At 43.6% G+C, this 25734-nt stretch overlaps 3 protein-coding genes across 5 annotated transcripts in view; 2 read left to right on the top strand and 1 right to left on the bottom strand.

Annotated features, from left to right (window-relative positions):
- Nucleotides 1–2972, top strand: part of ZFYVE26 (zinc finger FYVE-type containing 26) — an 84682-nt gene extending 81710 nt beyond the window's left edge. The window contains exon 43 of the transcript XR_003969592.1: nucleotides 1083–2972. The gene's annotated coding sequence lies outside the window, so the exon portion shown is untranslated. The remainder of the gene's footprint in view (nucleotides 1–1082) is intronic.
- RDH12 (retinol dehydrogenase 12) lies at nucleotides 2025–11398 on the bottom strand. Its single transcript, XM_030319391.2, has 7 exons — nucleotides 11174–11398; nucleotides 9372–9490; nucleotides 8728–8883; nucleotides 7966–8070; nucleotides 6947–7156; nucleotides 5007–5196; nucleotides 2025–2869 (listed from the first exon to the last, which is right to left on the bottom strand). The coding sequence occupies exons 1-7, from the start codon at nucleotides 11239–11241 to the stop codon at nucleotides 2767–2769; spliced, it is 951 nt and encodes a 316-aa protein (XP_030175251.1). The 5' UTR covers nucleotides 11242–11398; the 3' UTR covers nucleotides 2025–2766.
- A 790-nt stretch (nucleotides 11399–12188) lies between these two features.
- RDH11 (retinol dehydrogenase 11) overlaps nucleotides 12189–25734 on the top strand; it is a 28327-nt gene continuing 14781 nt past the window's right edge. For 2 of the 3 annotated variants that reach the window (XM_030319386.2, XM_030319384.2), the window contains exons 1-2: nucleotides 22827–22958; nucleotides 25457–25575. In XM_030319386.2, coding sequence (XP_030175246.1) covers nucleotides 22891–22958; nucleotides 25457–25575 — 187 coding nt within the window. In that variant the 5' untranslated portion in view covers nucleotides 22827–22890. Of the gene's footprint in view, nucleotides 12250–22826; nucleotides 22959–25456; nucleotides 25576–25734 lie in introns of those variants that run through there. The other variant, XM_030319385.1, reaches the window with a different exon arrangement.

The following is a 25734-nucleotide window of genomic DNA, read 5'->3' as shown; positions in this document are numbered from 1 at the left end:
AATGTGATAGCATTGTCTCTCTGAAAAAGATGTCCTACAGATAGAAGACTCCAATTTAATAAAAATGGCTAAACTTGAATGAGTGATAGTGGAGGAACCCAGCCTTGGGAGCGGGTTTACTCACGAACCATGTACCACCAATACCAGTGTTGCCTAGATGTGGTAATTGGAACCAACTCTTTGTAGCTGATACCTGGTTTTGTTTCTTCTACCTACAGCCAGCCCCCTCTGAAGTGCACAAGTGTCCCACCCCAAGCCCACCCCTCTTGCTTCAATGTGCCAATGCTTATTAGTGCTTAAACTAGCACACAGGTGGGAGTCCTTGCTCTCATACCCATTGTCTGCTTGTTCTCCTTACTGTGCAGAGAGCAGCTCTGCACGCTTGCCTTCCACAGCCCACACTCCTGCTTTTTGGTTTATGCTTGTTTCTGCAGCCCAGAAGAGACATCCAGGATCATCCATGCCCTGCAATGCTCTTCACCAGCCTTGCCTCCTACCCTTGCGTGACATTTGGCTGTTTTGTTTTTTTCCTCTCTTTTTTCCCCTCCAGTCTTCACCAGGCTTTTCATTAGACCCAACAGCCTATGAGCACAGACTGTAGGTCCCAATAGCAAGCATATATTGGTTGCTTCCCTAGTACTATCCCCCCACCCACCCCTTTGCCCCTTCATGTTCCCAGATTTTTCCTTGGAATTTTTTGCTTCCCCCACTGTGGGAAGCAATACAGCATAGCAATTAAGAGAGCAGATCCTGGAGTCAGACTATGGGGGGGGTCCATTCCACCAATTATCAGCTGTATGAACTTTGGCCAACTACTTAACTTCTCTGTGCTTCATCAGTAAAATGGAGATAAAAATAGAGAGTTCGTGTGAGGGCAGCTAATCCTAATTAATGTAAGTGCTGTATGTTAGCTACTATTCTTCCCCACTGGGTGGGGATGGCGGGATGGCCCCCAGCTCAGGTGTGGATAATGACTGACTTAAGCCAATTAACATAGCCCATCTGTAGTATCCATTCAGGCCAATGAGGCACAAGGAGATTTGCTGGGGCTTCAGGAAAGAAAAGCTTCCTCTTTTTTTCAGGACCGTTTCTCTTTCCCTGATTTGCACAAACCAACTGTAAGAAGACATTTGTGAGACAACGAGGGAAACTTGAACCCCAAGAATTAACTTATATTCAAAAATTATTAATGTTCTCAGGAGTGAAAACGGCATTGTGGTTTTGTAAAAAACAAAGGTTCTTATTTGGATATGCACATTATTTATGGGCAAATGTACAATGTCTGGAATGTGCTTGAGAATATTCCATGTCACCTCCAGAAAAAAATGTCATGAAGGAAATAGACAAAAAAAGATTGGCAAAAGTTACTGTTGAAGCTGGATGATGGGTAGGTACATGGGGATTCATACTACTTGTTACATTTTTATCTACTTGAAAATCTAAGGAATAAAAAGGTTTTTTGAAAAGTCTCCTTGCTATGGAAGGAAAGGGTATTTTTGTCATCCAGAGGCCCTTTGGATGCTTTAAAACTAGAACCAATAACATGATTTCCTGTGTCAATTAGCTGACAGATGGGGCACATCTGCACCTGCCTCTTCTTGCTTCTCTCAACTTTAGCACTTGAGAGAAGCAGCAGGTGGCCCGGAAACACAGCATAAGAGAGCAAGGGAGGCCAGGAGAGACATCAGCTGCGATTTTTGGTCAAGGGTTTATGAGGGCTTGGTTTTTCTAAATCTATGTATCAAACTAAAAGAAATCCTATATTACCTCTGACCTTAATCTGTAGGGGATATCAGCATCTGTGTGATTTAAATCCCTTCTGTTACATGTTCTGTGATAAAATCGGAGAGCTGGAAGAAACTGGAGAAAATACCCAACTGAACCATCTTATTTTGCACTCAGATGTGATATTAGAAGATTATGGTTGGTTGGGTGAGATACTACTCACTAAACTAGAAGACTGGCTTCCCCACTTTGTTGCATTTCTCCCTTGCTACCCTGACAAAATAAATAAGGCAATAAGATGAATGCACAGACTTTATTTTCTCTACAAATTTAGGTAAAGGCAACTTTGTAGAAGGAAACTATCTACATGTTCAAAAATGAGAAAGCCCAAACTTACTCAGTATTATATGTTAATTATATCTTAATAAAGCTAGCAAAAAAAAAATTTTTTTAACTTCTTAAAAAGAACCAGAAAGAGAAAATGGGAGGGTCCAGCTTCATGCAGTGGCTCCAGCATGATCAGAGAAAGAAACTAAAGTTGGCCAAGGATTAGCCATGATTTTCCTGAGTTGGTCCAGACTCCAGAGTTGTGACTAGTATCTCAAAGAGATATCAGTCCGGAGTTTGGGTCTATAGTCCCTGGAAATACAGTGTATAACGCTGACGCTCCTGTCACCTCAGCTGACCATGCTTGCTGGCATTTCTGGTATTGGTGAGGAAACTGACCTAATTTTCCAGGCTCTTCTGCCATCCTTGTGCCCCGCCTGGCATCTGTGCAGCCCTCCTGCCTGGAGAGGGCAGCTGACTCTGCAAGCCTTGGAGAAGAATTCTCTATAGGTGTGAACATCTTGTGCCATGGAACAGCCTCACAAGAGAGTTGGGTGTGCAAAGTTTTCCAGAAGAGACAGGAGAATCGGAGCAGGACAGGATCCTCAACAGCAGCCAAGCAGGAGGACAACCCTTCAGAACTGGCCTTTTCCTTGGTCCCGTTTCAGTATGATGTGGACTAGGCCTGATAAAGCTGTGGCTCTTCCATCAGCACTACTCCCACTGGATTCCTAGAAGCTCACAGCTGACATTCCACAAGCGCTCAGCTGTTTCGTTATCTCGGGCCCTTGGAGACACCCAGGTCCTCTTGCAGTCACTGGAGGGCAGAGAAACAGCATGAACGTCCAGGAGTGGAAATGGACAGTCTGGAAAAGTTTTTGGCCTCTTTATCAGAATATATTTCTTTTTTGCTTTAAAAATGTTTTTTTTTTATTTTATTTTAGAGAGGGACAGAGAGAACAAGCAGGGTAGAGAGGCAGAGAAAGAGAGAGAGAGAGAGAGAGGGAGAGAATCCTAGGCAGATTCCATGCTGAGTGCAGAGCCTGAGTAGGGCTTGATCCCATGACGCTGGGATTATGACCTGATCCAAAATCAAGAGCTGGATGCTCAACCGACTGAGCCACCCAGGCACCCCCAGAATATATTTCTAAATGTATAAAATATTTGGATGAAAAGGAACTAATTGTATTGAAATTCAGTTTTGAAATATTTTAAAAACAGGGGCGCCTGGGTGGCTCAGTCGGTTAAGCGTACAACTTCAGCTCAGGTCATGATCTCACGGTTGGTGGGTTCAAGCCCCACGTCGGGCTCTGTGCTGACAGCTCAGAGCCTGGAGCCTGCTTTGGTTTCTGTGTCTCCCTCTCTCTCTGCCCCTCCCCTGCTCACACTCTGTCTCTCTCTGTCTCTTGAAAATAAATAAATGTTAAAAATAATTAAAAAATAAATAAAATAAAATAAATAAAATGAAATAAAATATTTTAAAAACAGCTTCGTGGTAAAGTGATCCACAGGCTCCTTTGTTAATGTGCTCTGTAACAAGAGCTAGTGCTGGGGCCAACAGCCACCTGCTTGTAAAGTGGCAGTGAGCAGAAGTGACATCGTGAGACACCTGCAACAACTGCCAGGGGATGTGAAAATACTTAGTTTTATTGGTGACAAAGTCATAGGTATCCCTGCTACTCTAGAAGGTGATGGCCGACATTGGTTATCAAAGTGAAATGTCAAATTTCAGATGGGGATTAGTGAAAATGAAGATGCAATTACCTTCCTGTCCAAGTTCACAGACCCCTTGAATTCTATCCATGGACCCACTTGTGCCCCATGAACCCCAGACTAAGTACCCTGTTCTCTTTTGGAGGGAGCAGGGGACTGGAAGCTAGACAGATTGGGAGGTGGGGGCAGAACACAGTGTTCATGGTGTTTTTCTTTAAATAGTATTTTGTTTTGGGGGTGCCTGGGTGGCTCAGACAGTTGACCATTCAACTCTTGATTTTGGCTCAGGTTATGTTCCAAGACTTTGGGTTCAAGCCCTGTGTCAGGCTCTGCACTAACAGTGCAGAGCCTGCTTGGGATTCTCTCTCTCCCTCTTTCTCTACCCCTTCCCCTGCTTATGCTCTCTAAATAAATAAACAAACAAACAAACAAAAAAGATTCTCTTTCTCTCTCTCCCTGTGACCCTCTCCCCCACTCGTGTGCACACACTCTCTCTCTCTCAAACAAACAAACCAAAAAAAGAGTACCAAACACTTTCAAGAGCTTAAGCAACATTAGCTATTATTAATCCATTCTTCTACTGTTGGGCACTGAGGTCATTGCCAATGCTTCATTTAATAAATGGTATACCAATCAGCAGCTTTCAGCAAACAGGAAAGAATAGCAGACTGGGATGGTTCAAACCATGGAATGGGAAGGAGACTGAATCTTGCCCTTCCTTTTATTCCCAACATCTGAATTCCCATTGAGTTTGTGGCAAGACTCAACAGTGAAATGTCTATTTCTGTTATTCCAACAGATAGTACCAACTCTTGGCAGCATTGGGGGACAATGGGGAGAGGTGACCTTGCCCCAGCGCTTTGTGCTAAGTTGTATTAAAGAATTTATTAAAGAAGTCAGCCAAAAGCTTCAAGGAGGAGAAAAAGGATCCAGAGGAAGCCCTCTGGATGTTCTTTCCAAAGCATAACCAACAGGGACAGTCTGACGGCCCTCAGAAAGCCACAAAACTTACTGAAAATGTGGCACACAGTTATAAAACAGAACCATAAAAGCAGCTCTTTTCAAGTTTCTAATGTAAGCTCCCTTGGAAAAGTAACAGCATTTGGTGTGCAGGCCCAACCTAAACCTGGATTCCATTATCACGCACAAACTTGGCCACTAGGGCAGGGTGCAGAGCCCAGGGAGCCCTGTGCCTTACCGCATACAAACTGGTGGAGAAAACCCATGCCGCCTCCACACACCTGAAGTACTTGCCACTCAACGGCTCCAGGCCCTCAGCCAGGGCACAGTGCAGGCTGGTCTGTGCCCCCTCCCGTGCCGACTTGACGAAGGGGGAGAAGATCCGCCAGAGCAGACACAGCAGAAAGGAGTGCCGGATCAGCTCAGAGCTGACCACGCCTGGGTGCACAGCGTAGGTTGTGACCCCTGTGCCTGGGGCAAAGAAAGCACAGTTAGCCCAGGGACACATCGGAGCCCAAAGAAACAGCTCATCTCCTGTGAAAAAAATGCACAAATGAGAAGGGACTCAGAGAACAAAACCCTGGGTTCAGAAGGTACCTCTCCCAGCCAAGTAGAATCTATCTCTTCCAGAAACATCTATAACCTTCTCAGCCTTCTATGTTCCACAAGGAGTTCTTGATTGCAGATCCTTCCATTTGAATGCCACTTTTACTCTGTGGCTTAAGTATTAATAGTAGAAACAACCACATGTAGTAGTAGGAAGAGTAGTAGGAGTAGTAGTATCAATTATGGATAGTAGTATCTTTGAAATTTCTATAGAAGGAGCTTAGGGGAAGTGACTTGTTGGGAGGTATGAGGCTGGAAACTTGTTTTGAGCTGTAATTGTTGAGCAAGCACATTTTATGGGAGGGGGTACTTTGAGAGGTATTGATAGAGATAATGGAGGTTAACATGGTCCCAAGACACCACTGGTACCTCTACTATCTTTAGTACTTATTATGTACAAAGGCTATGCTGCCTGCTTTACATGTATTATTTCATGTAATTCTCCATGAGTCTTGTAAGGTGCCCGTTTACAGTTGACATAACTGAACTCTTGTCACAAAGAAGTTGAGTAAATTGCCCACGGTCATACCTAATAGGCTGCAGGGCCAAGGTCTGAACTCTGAGGAAGAATAAAGAGCATAGACTCTAGAGCTAGACTATCTGCATTTGAATCCTGGCTCAGCTAGGAAACTTTCTTGGTCAAGTTTCTTAATATATCTGTAGTGAGATATATCTATCTCTTCATTTGTGGAGTGGGGGAAAATAATAGCACCTACTTCATAGGTATGTTGTATTAAATGAGTTTAGACATGTATAATATATGGCACACACAAAACTCTCAATTATTATTGTTATTATTATTATTTCTTCTAATAATTACCCTATTCTTCTACCTTCTGTATTCTGATAGTAAATACCATTGTTCCCAAACTCTGGCTTATTCCCTGTGGCAAATGGTCCCCCAGGTTTGCAGATGTCAAAGCCAGCAACTCAGCAGAAACTTCAGGGGAGCACAGAATCATAGGATTAAGAGAAGCCTCGCCTCATTTTACAGCTGAGGGAATGAAGTCAGGGGAAATTAAAGGGACATGCACATATACACAGGTGGATCATATGTGGTACACTAAGAGCTCAGACCCAGGGGGCCAAAATCCAATTTGGTCTCTCTGACTCTAGGTAGAGGCAGCCCTGTAGCTTAGCTCACCATGTGAACCTCAAGGCAAATAGCACACACAGAAGGAAGCACCCTGGATTTAAAGCAGAGTACCCATATTCCAGTCCTGACTCCTCCACTTGCCATGTAACCTTGGGCTAGCCACTTCTTGAAACCTCAGCTTGGATCCATAAGATAGTAATAAGAGTACCTGCCCTGCCTATTACAAGAGGTTGCTGTGAAAAGTCAAATACGATTGTAAATAGGAGAAAAGATGTGACATAAATAAAAGGTAACTTTATAGATTCCTAACCCCTGTTCAATTTTAAGTTTCCCAGGAACAAGAATTATTTTTAGTCTGTTTATGACCTTGTTCTCCTTAGTGTGTAAAGCTATCATTGAAATGCGCATGTTTGATATCTTGACTTCACAAGTTTCTGTGAACCTCTAATCTAAACAGAACCTCTAATCTAAATGGAATACCGTTTGCTATCTTAACCCTGGCCCTTTCTCCAGACTTACCTTGGAGCCTCCTGGCCAGCTCACGAGTAAAAAGCACATTAGCCAGCTTGCTGTGGCAATAAGCGAAACCTCGGCTATAGCGCTTCTCACCCTGGAGGTCATGGAAGCGAATCTTGCCAGCATGGTGGACTACCGATGACAGGTTCACCACCCGTGAAGGAGCCGACTCTTTCAGCCGCTCCAGGAGCAAGTGGGTAAGAAGAAAGTGGCCTGTGAGGAGAGCCAGCAGGGGAGATTGAAGAGTGGGGTGACAGCTCAGGCTTAGGGGTGGGAGCTGATGATAGGACTTCAGCATTAACTCCCTATCTTCTGGGCGTGAACAAATTATATGCTGTGATAACTCAGTGCAAAGGATCAGTCAGAGTGAGTGGATTCCTCAAGGCAAGGGCCAGAGCTAGACTATAGGCAAGGCAATATAGACTTGATCTGTATTTATTTGTCCCTCTGCCCTGTCCCAGTCAGGAGAAATGCCTCCTGATGGCTTCCAACCACCCTCTGGCCATGATCACACAACTGAGGGCCCAAATACATTTATGTACAGAAGGAAGGATGGAATAGTAAGGTTAAAGTAGTTTGCCTAGGACCAGAGAACATGTTCCATGAACTCCTCACTAGAGCCATGAACCCTGAACCCCAGCCTTATTCATACCTCAGACCCTCAAGATCTGTCTCCTCTGTAGCCTAGCCCTTGACTTGCTTGGTCCTTAGTTATAAATGTGACCCCCTCCAGCCAAACACAGATTCCTGCACCCTGCATGCCTGGTCCTGCATGGGAAGGCTTGCACTACCACGGCCCCATCCAAGAATGACATTCTTCTTCCTGGTGTCTCCAAGTTTTGGGGCTTCTTAATGGTATGAGTAGGAGGATCTCACTTTTTGTACTGGTCAGAAGAAGGATAGTAAACAAAACCCCCAACTCTATGAAGCTCACTAGAGATTCTCAGTACTGGTATAGGGTCATCTCCCTACAGAAAACAAGATGGGGTTTTCTTGCTTTCCAGTCACTCAAAAATACTTACCTAGGTGGTTGACTCCCAGGTGGGTTTCAAAGCCATCAGCTGTCTTAGAATATGGACACATCATCACCCCTGCATTGTTGATCAGAATATGGAGCTGCTTTTCCTCTATAAAGTATAACCAAGGAGACCCTGAAGTTAGCAAGGAGCCCACTAGCTGCCTGTTGTAATCCTGAGTATTTGCTTCTTTCCCTTCAACCTATCTCAGTGATATTCAATAACCACGGTCATTGGATTTCTAAATTTAGTTATTGATATCTGCCTGGACATTCATTCATTCATTCATTTAGCAAATGTGTACTAAGTACTAACGCTGGGCCAGGCTCACTCAGCTATGCGCTGGACACCCAGTCGTAAAACAAGACAGACATAGTCCCTGTCTTGCATGGATTTCATAGTCCTTGGTAAAAGCTAGTCATTTTCCAAGAGACAGAAAAATGTTGGCAGCAGCACAACTTCATTTAGTGCCTGTGGCACAGAAGGTTGATTCTCAGGATGAGAAAAGAGAGTGGCATCAGGGCCACACCTTGATGCCAAGGTGCAAGCCCAGACAGAGAGCCCAGCATCCCCATTGCTGAGGAAAAAGATGATAAGGATCCTGCCCAGCTTGTCCACCACCAATTCCTTGCCCTGCTGGTTCATGTGGCAGAACCTGTCCAGTGAGATCGATGGTGGTTCTGATGTAAAGGTCACAGATGATACAGGGTGGAGCAATCAGTCCCACACCCAGTTTCCTGCTTTTCTGTCTACTCACAGGGGCCTTACCTGCTAGAAAGCCCTCAGCAAAGGCTCGGATGGATTTGGTATCAGATAGGTCCAGTTTCCGCACCAGCACCTGGGAGTTCTTTGTATCAGCTCGGATTTCACTGGCTGCAGACTCTCCCTTCAGTACATCTCTGCAGGCAATATATACTCTGGCTCCTGGGGCCAAAACAAAGACAGGGCAACATGGTCAAACCCTAGGCTGAAAAAGAGGACGTGAGCTTGAGACTGGTGGACAGAACATTCTCCTAGCCATCCCTAAACAGTGAGTGGCTATATTGCCATCTCAGGGTTCTCACAAGTGAACTACTCAGACCCTTTGCTGTCAGCTTAACCCTAGGCTGGGAACCCTGGCTTTTACACTCTGGTATTTAATGTGGCTTGGTATCTACCTTTAGAATAGCTGATTTGAGCAATATTTACATGGACATCATTATTTCCCTTATACAATAGGGAAGGAGAAGGGAAGAAGGTTTGTTTAAGGGTACAGAGTAAGTTGGTGCCAGAGCTGGACTTGAATCCCAGGTTCCTTGAATTTCTGGCCAGAACCTCCAAGCCCAGGAGGAAAGACAAGGAAATGTGGACAGAATCCCCAGTGATAAAGGCAGGAGGCACTGTCCTATGAACACAGAAGGGGAAGGACTTGCCTCTGCGAGCGAGTTCTCTGGCCGTCTCCTTGCCAATGCCTGTGTTGGCGCCAGTGATCACCACTACCTTCCCAGGAAGTTGCACGTTTGATCTACAAACCCCACCAGCAAAGAACTTCCTATAGGCAAGGGAAACAAAAGGAAACCAAAAGCATTCATGCATTATCCTTCCCAATTCCAGACTGAGATCAACATAAAATCTATCCATCCTCAAAGAGAAATTTCTTTAAGTTGTCGTCAGGAGACCCAAAAAAGTGAATCTTCAGGGGACACTCTTTTCCCATTAGGTATCCTGCTCATTGGCTCAGGTTGTAAGATCATGTGCCCAGAAACTACAAATGATCATTTGGACGAAGTGAATAAGTGCTCTTGAGCCAGGGCCAATGGAGACCTTCCTTGTTAGATAACACAGATACCTAGCTTTTATCTCTAGAGGTTCCCAGAGGTCAGCTTCCTCCTCTAACCTGCATTCAAAACATATGCATGATGAGCATTAGTAGAATCAATGGTCCTGAGCCCTAGGTCTTCAATAAGCATCAACAGTGAGTAATTGATTAACAGCACTTCAAGAGTTCCCATATACATATATGGCTCTTGGGCTGCTTTCCAGTTTTAGAGAGCTGACATCTTCAGAGGCTTTCTGCCATCCTACTAGAAATTCCATTCTAGCCATCAGCACACAGACAGAAACCTCTTTTGTTCAGACATCTGTACAGAGAGCATCCTTTCACATAAAGTTGACTTGACAAGTTCTGAAAAAGAGGGTGGGAACAGGGGAGAACTAACATTTCCTAAGCATCATCTGACTGGCACTAGGCACTAGGCTAGGCACTTTCCATAGAGAACTTATTTTAATCCTCTCATTCTGTTAGTATTCCCCTTTTACAGAGGAGAAGACGGGGGTCAAAGAAGTTCAAGTCATTTGCTAATGGTGGCAAAATTAGAACTTAAACCTGGTTTCTATGCCAGGACCTAGAGCAACAATCTGTTTCTGATGTGTTCATTTATCTTCTTTATTGTCGGCATTTTTTTAAATGTTTATTTATCTTTGAGAGAGAGACAGACAGAGCACAAGTGGGGGAGGGGCAAAGAGAGAGAGAGAGAGAGAGAGAGAGAGAGAGAGAGAGAGAGAGAGAGAGACACAGAATCTGAAGCAGGCTCCAGGCTCTGAGCTGTCAACACAGAGCCCGACAAGGGGCTTGAACCATGGATCATGAGCTGAGCCGAAGTCAGATGTTTAACCAGCTGAGCCACCCAGGTGCCCCTATTGTCAGCAATTTTTAAAATTTTCACTCAGAACACACATTTCTTTGACACCTCCAGAAATCCCACAGCAGAAAAGCCATCCCAAATCATTAGTCGAGGGTAGTCTCAAAGGTAAGAGAGTTTGTTTCCTTTGAAAATTTTCTGGTACTTAACAATGAATCTTTCAGCAGTGACCTCCCATGGTAACCCAGCAGGGCAACCTTGAGTAGGAGCAGTGAAGAAAGGACATAGGGACGTTCAGAGACACCCAAGGGAATAAAGTGATAGAGCAAGCACTCCTACCTTGATTGTTTGTCATAGAGTCAGCTATCCACTAGCATCAGAATTTAAACCAGCCCCTTCTCTCCCAGCCCCACGTGCTTCCTTCTCAGTTTCATAACTACCTCCTTCCTGCTTTCTCTGCCCTGACTTTCTTTCCCTCAGCCTCCATCCCTTTCTCTTCTTTCAGCAGCTGAGAACTCATCTACTTACAAGCTCTGTGGCTCCCAATCCAGGACTTTGCAAAATATTCCATGAGTTACTGAATTGAAACAAACCTGATGGATGGAGCTATCACATACAGGAAAGAAAGGAAGGAGGTGAGCAGTCCCAAGACAACCAGCATCTTTTCAACTTCTTTAGTTGCTGCCGCTTTAGCAAAAGCACCTTAGACTCCAGGTCTGGCTCAAGCTCCTGGTCTAACTCCAACTCCTGTCTGCTTCACGCTGCCTCTCCTCCTCTAGTTCCTCTCACTCCTGGGCACTCAGCAGCAGCAAGGCTCTATCTGAGCTTAGCCCAGAATCCTATTTAAATCCGAGCTGTCAGAGCACAGCCTGCTGGGAGATGTAGTTCTCGGGGAAGAAGATGGAGGAAAGAGCAGTACTTCAAACTTACTGGCAAAGGGAATGGGGGAAAACTAGAGCAACTACCGGCTAACTCCCCACCCTCGGTTATTTCTCTTATTTAGGGAATGTGTTCTCCCAACCACGCCCACCTCTACTCCTGCAAGACAGAATATTTTTAACTTTAGCAACAGACCCCATGACACTTGGAATACAAGTGTGATTAAAATAGAAAAGAAGGGGGGCGCCTGGGTGACTGAGTCAGATGAGTGTCCAACTCTTGATTTCAACTCAGGTCATGATCCCAGGGTCATGGGGTCATGCTCTACATTGGGCTCTGAGCTGACAGTGCAGAGCCTGCTTAGGATTCTCTTTCTCCCCTTCTCTGCCCCTTCCCCACTCACTCTCTCTCTTTCAAAATAAATAAATAAACATTTTTTAAAAATAGAAAGAGAAGGTAGAACCCCCCCAGAAGAATAGTGAAAGAAGTCAGGAGAGTAGTCTCCTTTGGTGGGAAAGGGATAGAGACTGGGAGGGGGCATGTTGGGAACCTCTGTGGGGATAAGTGTTCTGTTTTTTGAGGTGGGTACTGGTTACAGAAGTGTGCTCATTTTGTGAAAATTAATTGAGTCAAATGCTTGATTTGTGCACTTTTCTGTGTTTTATGTTATGTATCAATAAAGTTAACACATACGTGTACATGCCAAGGAAAGAGTTTCAGTACATGGGCTCTAGAGTGGACTTCCTGGTTCAGATCCCAGCTGATCTACTTACAAGCTCCATGGCCCTGGGTAAGTTATTCAGTTTCCTCACTGTGCAATGGGCATGGTAAAAAAAAAAAAAAAAAAAAAAAAAAAAAAAAAAAAAAGATATACCTACTTGTTTTAAGTATTAATTAAAGAGATAGAAATTTTGAGACAGAAACTTGCATATAGGAAACACTGTAAAAGAGTTGGCTGTTTTGATTAACTGTATTGATTCCTGGCTCCTTTGCTATCCCACTTGCTTTACTCATGGGGTGAAGGGCAAAAAGGGAGAGGTTGTGAATGGGAGTAACATTTCAGTTGGATGCTATTAAAGATTAGGGAAAACACAAGACAAAAAGCTAGCAGATATTCTCAGAGCTCTCTGGAAATGTGTGAGAGGGTGGGAGGAGGGTTCACAGCCCTTGCTCACTCAATATCCCTCTCCCGGATGGTACAACAGGCAAGGAGTCAGAACGATACCCAACAGTCATATTCTGGTTCTGCTCCTTCCTTTGAAGCCAGAGGAGGCTCCAGGAGGATGCACGTGATGAAGAAGAATCCTGTGGCAGGCAGGTGTTCACTCCCTCATTCATTTATTTAACATATACTTACTAAGCACCTCTTGGTGTCAGGCATTGTGCCCAGTATCCTGAAGACACAGTTCCTGCTCCTTGGGAATCTCATGGGCCTGATGAACAGAACAGATCATTCCAAGGAGGGATCTCTCTTGACTCCCATGTTGCCTCTCTCCTTTCCTTCCACTTCTCCTGCTCTGGCTCCAGTTCACTGCATCCATGTCAGCTGCAGAGCCCTCAAAGTCCAAGAAGCCCCTGAGGAGATCTTCCCACTGGCACTCTCCAGGGCCCCTCTCATAGAAGTTGATGCCCACTGAGCCAGCAGGCCCAACTGATTGGGCAGTCTTTTTCTGACACACCCAGGGACACTGGGTCTGCAACACCTCACAGATTTTATGTGAAAACAAGATCTGTTGGTGTTTTATGCTTACAGTCCTTCCTTCCCTATGAAATCAGGGCCAGGATCAGCCAGAGAAACAGACCCAATGCCATACTACACAAGGGAAAGTACATCTAATGATCTCAAATCTGGGTACCTTTGAAGTAATGTTTTCTGGTTCCCCAGTACTACTGAATCAAACCCAAGATCTTCTGCATTTGTGGAGGTGATATTCAATTTATATAGAATTATGGAAATACACAGTTTGCTAAACACACACACATTAAATATTATAATCCTAAGACCACCTTTCAGTGATTGATTAGTCCCACCAAATGTTAAACTGTGTTACAAAGCAATAATAATTTAAATAGTGTGGTACAAGTGGGTGAATAGTCAGACAACTCAACGGAACAAAATGGAAAGCCAAAAAACAGATCGAAATACATGTGGAAATTTAGATATGATAAAAGCACTATTTCAAATCAGTGTGTGGGGCAGGAGCGAGATAGATTATGTAATAAAGTATTACACTACCTAGGTATCCAGCTGGGGAAAAGTAAACTTGATACTTACCTTACTCTTTACATCAAAATTTCAAATAGACCAAAGATGAAACTACAAAACATGGAACCATTAATGTATTAATAAGAACCATTGGACAAATTTTAAAATAATTTTAGAGTTGTAAGGCCCTTCTAATAGGATAGGAAACCCAGATATTAAAAAAAGAAAACAAAAAAAATCTTCATGACAAAAACTACCATATATTAGGCGAGACAAAAGAGAAACTGGTGGAGGGGGTGGAATATCACAACACATAATGCAGACAAGAGTTGAATTTATTTAGTATTTAAAGAACTCATACAGATCACTAAGAAAAAGAATAAACAACCCCACTGAAATAACAGTTTGAAGAAAAGGAAATACAAGTGGCTGTCCAACCTCACTCAGAACAAGAGAGATGCAAATTAAAATTACACTGGAGCTACTTCTCACTTAACAGATTGGCAAAGACCAAAAAAATTATAACATGGCCCATTGATGACAGCATGAAAAAATAATGATGGACTGCTAGTGGGAGAGTTGATTGTTACAGCCTCCAGAGAGAAGTGTGATAACATCTAATAAAGGAAGGCATGCACCTGTTGACCTGGACATTTCACATCCATTTATTTATAAGGCTGTTATTGCAGCAATACGTACATATAGCAAGAGCTGGGAAACCTAACTGTCCACCAGAGTACAGCCATACAATGGCTTTTTATAGCTATAAGAAAAGAATAAACACTTTTTAAACATATGGATAATGGAACAATCTTTGAGACAAGTTAGGTAAGCAATCAGGGAGGACGACCGTGTTTATAATATCCCACCATTTGCTTAAAAAATGGAGGGAATATATGGGCATATTTGTTTGTATATGCATAGACTATCTCAGAAAAGATAACAAGAAATAATAGATAATGATAGTCACTTCTAAAAGGACAGGGGGACTGGAGGAAGAAGCTTTTCACCAAATGTACCCTTTTGTACCTTGTGAACTTATAACCTATGGCTTATTAAAAATTAAATTAAGTTTTTGAGCAAAAAGATCCAGATCACTTTGAAACACCTTACTGGTTTAATTTTATTAATCATTGCAATACCACAAAACAAAGCTATTTCTCAAACCAGCATGGAGACATTCTTAAACATGTGTTGCCACATAAGCAAAGCCATTATTATGACCTTCATCACTGTAATCGACATTGTAATGATTACTTCATCATTGTAATCAACGCCAAAGGACCATGGAGCAGTACCTGGTTTTTAGGAACTTTCAGTCTGAAACAGACATAGATATAAACCAGAGAGAGAAAACAGGATGAAAACACCAGAAGACCCAGTACAGAGCAGATCTGAAGTTCAGGGATGAAAAAGCACTCATCAGTTGCAACACCACTGAGAAGGGCCCTCTTCCTACCCCTGGCAAATCACAAGTCAGAAGATAACACCATCTTCCATGGCATGCTATGAAGCTGGGAAGCTGCTCCATGATTTGACCTTTGGTCCGAATTTAAGTGGAGTCACTGCACTGGCTACCTGGTTATCCCTGTGCTGATTACTCTAGAAAGGAGCCTGTTATGAATTAGAGTGGGAGAGGGGCAGCTGGGTGACTCAGTCGGTTAAGCTTCTGACTCTTGACGTTAGCTCAGGTCACAGTCTCAGAGTTCATGAGTTTAAGCCCCACGTGGGAATCTGTGCTGACAGCTCAGAGCCTGCTTGGGATTCTCCCTCTCTCTGCCCCTCCCCTGCTCGCTCTCTCTCTCTCTCTCTCTCTCTCAAAAAAAAAAAAATAATAATAAATAATCAGAGCAGGAGAAAGAACTCTTTCTCTCGTTCCCCTCCACTAGTCTTAAAATCACAGATTCTGGAAGGTAGGCAAGTAAAATGTCACAAATCCATTCCTACTGCAAATCATCCCCCACTTTCCTGAAAGGGCTCATGCAGTGCCACATAGATATTTCCATTTCCAGTCATAAGGAGCTTGCTGCCTCCTCCCATGTCCCTACCCCAAACTTCACCAAAATGGAAGCACATATTTGTATTTGTTTTATCCAATAATAATGATTGTTCCTTTTTCTCGATTTTAAAAGGTGAAATAAACACACTATCTTTCCAAAAAAGAAAGGAAAGATGGAAAGGAAAGACGGAAAGGAAAGGAAAGGAAAGGAAAGGAAAGGAAAGGAAAGGAAAGGAAAGGAAAGGAAAGGAAAGGAAAAAAGTTTGCTGCTAATATGTAAGTTCTATTGATTTTCCCCCCATGGGTCAGTGATTCTTACCTATAGCAGGCAGTGTTGACATTCCAGACCAGATAATTCTTTCTCATGAGGCTGTCCTGTATATTGGAGGATCTGTGGCATTCAATAGTAGATACCAATAGTACTACTACTGCCATGTGAGAACTAAAATGTCTCCAGACATTGCCGACTATCCCCTGGGGGACAAAATCCACTGCCTTCCAGGATGGGCCTTCACTATAACAGTATGATAAAACTTGGATTAGAGCACAGTAATGCCTTTGACTCAGCTGGAATCTAACCAAGCTAACCTGCTAATCTGGGCAGTCAGTATGTTAACTCTTCAGGGCCTAGGGCCGCTGCCCATCTCCAAATTCTTTTGCCCTTCAAAACTTCATCTTCTCCCAGCTTAGTTCTGTCTACCTCTTTTTTTTTTTTAAGTTATTTATTTTTTTAGGTTTATTCATTTTTCAGAGACAGAGCGTGAGCAGGGGAGGGGCAGAGACAGAGGGAGACACAGAATCTGAAACAGGTCTCAGGCTCTGAGCTGTAAGCACAGAGCCTTATGTGGGGCCCGTACCCACGGACGCTGAGATCATGACCTGAGCTGAAGTTGGACATTTAACCAACTGAGCCACTCAAGCGCCCCCCCCTTTCTGTTTTAATTTTTGTTTGAGAGAGAGAGTGCACGCAGGGGAAAGGGGCAGAGGGAGAGAGAGAAAGAGAGAGAGAGGGAGAGAGAATCCCAGGAAGGCTACATGCTCAGTGCGGAGCCCAACATGGAGCTCAATCTCACCACTCTGGGATCATGACCTGAGCCAAAACCAAGAGGTGGACGCTCACCTGACTGAGCCATCTTAGGTATCCCTGAACACGAATGTTTATAGTGACTTCATTATCGTCAGATGAGTCAGCAACTTCCTGGACCCTGGGTCCCTTGACCTCCTCATTTCCAAGAACCTCCTCCCCTCCCTCATCCCAGACCTTCAGTCTGTCCACACCAGGAACCATCCACCTCTAACATACTACATTCAGACCCCCCACCATTCTACAGCATCTCCTACTCACTTAGCTCTCTTGTGGCATGAATCCCAACACTGTGGTTTTTTAGCACCAGGAGTACCCCCAGACCACTATAGCCCCTCCTGTCATCACTTCCTTAAATTTTCCAATCGAGATTTCACTCTTCACTTCAGTCATTCTCTTGCCAATATCCTTGGCCTCCTGGCCCTCTTGTCTTTCTGTCCCAAGAGCCTAATAAAACCTCAATTCTGGATGAACCATCCATCTGTCTGCTTTGTGCAGCTGGCTGATGAGAGCTGCTCGAAAAAAATCACATCACCTTCCATGTTGGTGCCATTATAAGTACATAGCCGCCAACACGGCCCAGGGCCTCCAACTAAACCGTCAATCCTTTTTTTATTTCCCTAAACCCCACTAACCTAATCTCCACAGTGATTATTTCACATGTGCACTCCTCTTCTTAAACTTCTTGCCTACCCCCCTCAATTTCAGCATGTGTCCTGGCCTCTACACACACATATACACATATACGTACATACATATATACATACATACATACACATATACACAATTAGGACCATCAGAAAGAAAATTCTTTTATATTCTGCTACCAAGCTCATAAATCTGTTTGAATTCATGCTTATCACATCTTTCTCTCCTCCTAAGATGAATTTCACTCCATCTCATCCTCTTCTGCTTTCTTGGGGACCCATTCTGTCACTTATCTTCTATCTCCCCATTCAACTTTTTCCTCTGTGCTCTTTAAAAATGGTCCTTCCTTTCCACCTCCCCCTTCTGATAGGAACCTCTTCTCTCCTTCCCAGCTTGATAGAGTTGTCAATACTTTCTTACTTTCTACTCAGCCCTCAACCTATTCCAATCAGGGTCCCACCGACCACTTCTCTGAAACTGTACTCCACAACGTCACCAATGATGACTATGATGCTACATCTAGTGGACACATTTCAGCTCTTATCTTGCTTAACTTTTCAGTACTATGGCACATTTGAATACTTTCTATTTTTAACAGCTTTATTAAGGTGTAATTGACGTGCAATAATCTGCACATGTTTAAATTATACACTTCAATGAGTTTTGACATTTGTGTACACTCATGAAACTCTCACCACAGTCAAAACGATGAATCTGTCCATCACCCCCAAAAGCTTCCTCAGTTTCTTTGGTATAACCTTCCCATCCCTCTCCACTTCCCCCATCCCCAGGAAGCCACTGATCTGTTTTCCATCACCACAATCTATGATCCATATTTTGCACTTAATAGAATTTTATATAAATGGAATCATACAATATTCACTCTTTGTTGTCTGACTTCTCTCATTCAACATAATTATTTGGAGATTCATTCAGGCTGTTGTGTGTGTTGGAAGGCTATTCCTTCTTATATCTGAGTAATACTTATTTCATTATGTGGGTATAGCATCATTTGTTTATCCATTCAACCTGTTGATGGGACATTTGGGCTGTTTCTTGGTTTTGGTTATTGCAAATAAATCTTTTATGATCATTCACACACAAGTCTTTGTATGAATAAACTTTCATTTCTCTTGGGAAATTACTGAGGAGTCCTATGATAGGTGTATGTTTAAATTGTATTTAATTTTGGAGAATGCCTGGGTGGCTCAGTCGGTTGATCATCCGACTTTTGATTTCAATTCAGGTCATGATCTCATGGTTCATGAGTTTGAGCCCCATGTTAGGTACTGCGCTGGCAGTGTGAAGCCTGCTTGAGATTCTCTCTCTCTCTCTCTCTCTCTCTCTCTCTCTGCCCCTCCCCGTGCACTCTCTCTGTCTCTCTCAAAATAAATAAACTTTAAAAAATTATATTTAACTTTAAAGAAAATTGACAAACTATTTTCCAAAATGGTTGTACCGTTTTACATTCTCAAAAGCAGTGTATGAGGGGTGCCTGGGTGGCTCAGTTGGTTAAGTGTCCGACTTTGGCTCAGGTCATGGTCTCACAGTTCGTGGGTTCAAGCCCCGTGTTGGGCTCTGTGCTGACAGCTCAGAGCCTGGAGCCTGCTTTGATTCTGTGTCCCCCTCTCTCTCTGCCCCTCCCCTGCTCATACTCTGTCTCTCTGTCAAAAATAAATAAACATAAAAAATTTTTTTAAAAAAGCAGTGTATGAGAATCCCACTTGTTCCACATTCTCATCAATACCTGGTCTGGTCAGTCTTTTTTATTTTAGCCACTATAGTAGATGCATGGTAGTATTCTAGTGTGGTTTTCATCTGCTTATCCCTAATGACTAATGATATTGAGCATTTTGGGGTGTGCTCATTTGCCATCTGCATATCTTCTTTGGTGATGTATCTGTTCAAATCACTTGACAACTTTAAAGATTGAGTTATTTTCTTAATCCTGAATTTGGAGACTAAAAAAAAAACATTCTGACTACAAATACTTTATCAGATATGTGATTTGCAAGTATTTTCTCCCCATATTTGGTTTCTTTTCATTATCTTCCAAAGAGCAGAAGTTCTTAATTTTGATGAAGTCTAACTTATCAATTTGTTCTTCTTTGGATCATGCTTTTGGTGCTGTTAAGTGATATGTCTTGACATAACGTTTTAATGCATTCCATTACACCACATTCCCCAGATTCCTTCCCGTGCCAGTTACCAATTTATAGCCTCTAAGCTCCAATTCATCCTGATTGCCTGCTCTGTGAAAGTGGAAATGGACACTTGAAATAGGTTTTTCTTTGCTATCTGGCATAATGTTCAACTTTGTCAATAGATGGCACTGGTGAGACATTGCAGGAGGAAAGGGGTTTGCTTCTTCTTTCTGCTAGCTGCACAGGCTTCTGCAGCAAGCTGGGCTCCTGCAACACGAGCCTCTTGCGGTGCACACACCTTCTCTCTCGGCACTCAGTGGCCAGCAGCTTCCTTTTCAGGGTTTTGGAACAGAGCTCCTTCAGTGAGACACCTCCCTGTAGACAGCTTTCCCTGGCACTGTACACAGTGAATTTCCAGCAAATTCCACAGGTGTAGCACCACAGCAACTTCTCTTGCATTCAGAATTCAGTGCACTGTGCCTGTCCTTCTCCAGCAAGGTCTGGGAGTGAAGGCGTCTCTTCCTTGGGGGCGCTATTTCAGCCCCAAGTGGTGGCTATTTTATATGATATTGTATTATTTCTATTACATCTGCTATTAAAATTTTAAATTATAGATATTGTATTATTTCTATTACATCTGCTATTAAAATTTTAAATTATTGCTCTTTTTTAAATGTTTTTTTTTACTTTTGAGAGAGACAGAGAGAGACAGAGCATGTGTGGGGGAGGGGCAGAGAGGGAGACACAGAATCTAAAGCAGTATTTTTGTTGCTCTTCTAATCTTTAGAGTTCTCTTTACTTCTTCCTAACCCACAGGTTGGCAAACCACGGGCTAAATACAACCCACTGCTTGTTTTTGTAAATAAGTTCTATTGGAACATGCTCACTACAACCCACTGCTTGTTTTTGTAAATAAGTTCTATTGGAACATGCTCACTCATTTACATATCATTTAGGGCTGCTTTTACGCTGCAACAGAGCGTAGCTCTGAGTAGCTGCAACAGAGACCATAGGCTCCCAAAGCCTAAAATATTTATTTTTCTTTACAGAAAAAGTTTAATAACCCCCATATTTGCCAGTTCCTCATTACTCCAATCTCCTGTTATGGTTCATAATTCTTTATATTAAACTTTCCCTGTTCAAATTACTGTGTGGTTTCTCTAATCTCATTGGACCCAGTCTAATACCTTATCAACCTCTCTGTCCATTTTCCACGATCCATTTTCAGGCTCATCTTCCTCTACCTATTCCATAATGTTAGTGCTGCCCCAGACCCTCCTCTCTACTTTCTGTCATCGCTTCTCTAAGCCACTCATTTGCTTACCCATCTTCCATTATTGGGTTTAACCAATGGTTTTTAATCTGGGTTCTGTGAATGAAATTTCATGCAAATTTTGTATGGATGTGCAAATGCACATACATATGGGGAGGAGGTCTCCAGCCTCATCTTTGGGCAACATGGCTTAGTAGTTAAGGGCACAGACCCTGGATACACCTTTCTTAAGTCTGAATCCCAGTTCTGTCACTATGGCCTGGGATAATTTAACCTTGCTATTGCCTCAATATCCTGGTTTGTAAAATAGAAAAAAATGTAGTCCTACCTCATAGAGTTATTGTGGGAATTAAGGTAATTAATTTATAGAAAGCACTTGGATAGGGCCTGGCACATAATAATTACTATTGAAGCATTGGCTATTATTACTATTTCTAGCACTCCCTCTGGCCCCTGTGCCCCAGCTAGACCAATGCTTTCCATTGCTCTGGTGCCCCTGCTTCTCAGACTCTAAGCTCTCCAGTGGGCTTTTCCCTCTGCCCAGAGCACTCTTGCCTATATATTGTTTGCCCACTAGCTCCTGACCTTCCCTCAGGCCTCAGCTCAAATGTTATTTCCTCAAAGAAGCTTTTCCTGATCTCCAGACTAGGAGAGGCTTCATGCTATGATCCTTGTTGTTTCCTTCATGAGATCATGTTGTTTCCTTGCTTGAGTTCATGTTTCCCATGAGTTCATGTTGCTTCATGTTGTTTCCTTGTTGAGATCCTTCATGCTATTATGCTTTCCTTGTTTTCCCTCATAACCCTCATTATAATTTATTCAAGGTGATCCTGAATCAAGAAGTTCCTCCCTGATAGCCCATAAGCTCTGAGAGGGCAGAGGTCATTTCTGCTTGGCTCCCTGCTGTACCTCAGCATAATGCCTAGTACACTGTAGGAATACCATAAACATTCATCAAATGAATGGATGGAATGAATAAGGAACAAAATACATGAAAGTCTTTTAATAAAGGTATAAAAACCTGTATACATATTAGGTATCACAATTATGAGCATATGACAAAATCTGATGATTATTAGATAAACTAATGTTAAGTCAGTAAAAAATTGTATTGTGTGAAGGAAACCTCCTCTTCAAGTTCTATAAAACACTCATTAAAATTGATCTTGGAACATGTCTTTCAGTCAAATGGAAATGAATTATCCCAATTATTGACTTGTCAAAACATCCTCTGCCTCTACCTCCTGGAAGCCAGATATAGGCCTCAGATGGTAGAGCTGAAAGGAATAATTGAACAGGGAACCTGTTTGTTCTCAGAGAATTTTCATGGCCTTAATTCAAGATAGGATTATGTATTTTCACGAGTAAGCAAAACCAACTGTGCTAATCTGAGAAATTCATTGCTACCCTGGGAGTTAATATATCTAATCCAAGTCACCAGGAAAACTATGTTCTATTATCAATTCACAGTCAAACAGGAGGAAAATGATGATAGCATTATAATTCAAAATAGACACAATAAAGTGATTCTCTTGGGAATGTCTTCAGGGACGGGTTGCTTACACTCCATTGGATGAAGGAATCCCTAAGGCGAAAGGATTCCTACCTCTCCATTTCCCTACCAACTGTCAGACCTCAACCGATCCTCCGCTGTCTAAATGGCCTTAGAACACTCCCCAGACGCCAGTCTTTGATCTCCAGGAGAAACAATGCGGTAACTGCCTCACTATGGGGAAAACTGAACCACGGTCTGGACTTGGGAACCGGGAGATAGAGGACCGGGGAGATTTCGCGAGAACGCTGGTGGCCAGAGGGCTGTGGGAGAGCTGGACGATCCTAGAGGTCCTAGAGGCTAGATGATTGAGGACTTTTTGCGTGTCAGAGCAAGGGTCAGCTTCTCTGAGCAGCTGGAAGCACTAAGCTTAGGACCAAGCTGTGGACTACATTTCCCAGACGGCTTTGCTCCCTGGGCTGTCGTACTGAGACTAGGGCGTGTCTGGGAGGAGCAGCCACAGTCCGGCGAGGCTTGCTGGGGCATCTCTCTCCGCTTGTGCAGCCGCAGCAGCCATCCCGCAAGATGGTCTGGGTCCTGCTCCTGCTCCTCCTTCTCCCCTTTTTCCTGTACATCGCTGCACCCAAAATCAGGTCTGTGCAAATGTATTGCCTTCTCTTGAGAAGAATTCAGGGTGGTGTTAGTCCTCACCGAAGCTCTGTTCTCCAAAAGAAGGAAAAGGAAAACTCCCTGGGGGGCCCCAGTAGGTCGAGGCCCGGAGTTCGGTTGGTCGGAGGAGGTCCAGCTGTCCTGGATGCCGGGGGACGAGAACAGGAGACTTCGGGCGGTGGGAGGGGGCTGCATGCCGCAGCACCCCACTTTGTTTCTCCGATCCCTTTTTTCGTCTCCGCAGCCTTTACTTCCCGCTCCAGAGAACCCCGTGTGCAAGGCTACCTCCAACACTTAAGTTTCCAGCATTGGGGGGTTTTAGAATCTAAAATGGAGTGAGGACCTCAACACTGTTTTCCCCTTAGCTCCCACGCCTTGGACTAGTCCTATCTGGCTTCTTGCTTCCAGCCTTTGAAGTACAATGGAGCGATTCGACTTTTTGCTTTCTGAAACTGTTCCTCGATGGGAATCGTGGTATCCGCAGACCCATTGCTTGATCTCTTGTTGCTGTTAGATTCGCTTTTTTTGTAAAGGAAAGAAATGAAAGGGTTTCGTCATGAGCAGTATCCTGCCTTCAGAGCACGACTCATAACCTGGGGTTTGGGGGTGAGACAGCTTGAGGGGTAATGCTTTCTGGACCTGGTGACACAGTAGCCAATGGCTGGCTGAGTGACACAGAAAATCGGCAGAGTTGCACAAAGGCGCCTGCTGATTAGTTCTGAGTAAATCACCAGTAGTGACGGTGGACCAGTGACTGATGAGACACAACCCTTTCTGGGTGGGGGAGGGGGGAGGAGGGGCGTGGTCACCACCCACAGTCTTGCTCCTCTTCTAGTTCTTCCTCCCTTCTGAACACCTCGTGCTCCCACTCAGATGAAAACGCTTTTTATCTCTTTTTAAAAAATTTTTTTAATGTTTAATTTATTTTTGAGAAAGAGAGCATGAGCAGAGGAGGGGCAGAGAGAGAGAGGGAGACAAAGAATCTGAAGCAGGCTCCAGGCTCAACGCTGTCAGCATAGAGCCCGACGTGGGGCTCAAACTCACCAACCGTGGGATCATGACCTGAGCCCAAGTCAGATGCTTAACCAACTGAGCCAGCCCGGTGCCCCGCTTTTTATCATTTTACACCACAAGATTCTCTTACCCAAATAGAATCTCAATGAAAAGTTGAACCTGAACTGAAAATACTGCTCACGTCTCTGTGAGAGATTTCTGGGGAAGATTATGCTGCAAGGGTCATATCTGCAAACGCCTGGCTAGGTCATGGGAGCTAGCCCAGAGCTAGACTTTTCATAGTTGATTGTCCCTTTCATTCCTATTGGTAAGGAGAAGAAAGAGTTCAGTGGAGGTCCTGATAGTTGTTGCTCCTGGAGCTAAAACTGAAAGGATGTGAGAAACTGAGCAAGGAGGCTTTTCTCTGAGAAGGAAGATAGCCTTAGGTGAGTTAGTTTGCTTCCTATCAGCCTGTGTCCACTAACCAGGTAGCGTTTGTGGCTAGGAGTGTGTGCTTTGCAGTTCTCAAGTCCAATGAAAAATACTGAAATGCTCTTTAAAATTGTATCTCCTGGTCAAGAGATTCTTTTTACTTGAGTCTTGAGATTTGCAGAGAAGAAAAAGAACAATTTGAGACCTGTTAATCCCTGTTTGTGCATTCATTTCTTTGGAAAAGAAGGATAGCACAGTGCTTAGGAACAAGAACACTCAACCAGCTCCACTTTGTACTGATTTACGTCTTTTCTTGAATAATTAAAAAAATTTTTTTAATGTTTATTTTTTATTTTTGAGAGAGAGAGAGAGAGAGAGAGAGAGAGAGTGCGCGCGCGAGTGGGGAAGGGGCAGAGAAAGAGGGAGACACAGAATTTGAAACAGGCTCCAGGCTCCAAGCTGTCAGCACAGAGCCGGACATGGGGCTGGAACTCACGAACTGTGAGATCATGACCTGAGCAGAAGTCAGACGCTTAACTGACTGAGCCACCCAGGCGCCCCTAATTTATGTCTTTTCTTTGTCTTAATTTTAATTGTGTGTGTGCATGCGTGTTTCTGTTTCTGTGTTTCACCCCAGGTTGACAAGCTTTCATAATTTTAACTTTTTTGTTGAATTATGTATCTCTAGGCCATAAAGTGCCAGTTGTGGGCAGATTGACATTAAGTGGACCAGTTCTTGCTTGTAGGCTGAGTCTTGTGATTCCCCAAGCCTGTCGAAGAGCTCAAACTGAAGCCAGGTGCCTGGACAATCAAATACTTATCTCGTTGTTATACTGCAAGGGGCAGCTCTAAGGTTTGCCATTACAATAAAATCAGTTTTGTTCTTGAGCAAGAGCAGAAAATTTTTCTTCAAACTTACTTAAATCTGTAAAGGGACAGTACTAGAAAGAACCAAAATAAACCTTAGCCTTGGGATTAGAAGACATGGGGGTTGCAGGAACCTCTGGCCAGGGCAAGGAGAATGAAGAACTGATGAGCTCTCCCTCCCTCTCTACAGGAAAATGCTGTCTAGTGGGGTGTGTACATCAACTGTCCAGCTTCCTGGGAAGGTGGCTGTGGTCACTGGAGCCAACACAGGCATCGGAAAGGAGACAGCCAAAGAGCTGGCTCAAAGAGGCAAGATCATCTGCTTCTAATTCCCTCCTGCTACTGCCATTTTATCCCTCACAAGGATGACCATGCTCACTATTTCCTTCTAATCTTGGAATTCAAGAACCTTCCAAGTGTCCCACAGATTCACTGGTCTCAACCTAGTATAATGCTCTGCATATAATG

This window comes from Lynx canadensis, chromosome B3 (genome assembly GCF_007474595.2).
Source record: "Lynx canadensis isolate LIC74 chromosome B3, mLynCan4.pri.v2, whole genome shotgun sequence".
Lineage (NCBI taxonomy): Eukaryota > Metazoa > Chordata > Mammalia > Carnivora > Felidae > Lynx > Lynx canadensis.
Note: the sequence above shows the minus strand (reverse complement) of the source record. Positions and strands in the feature narration are given on the sequence as shown.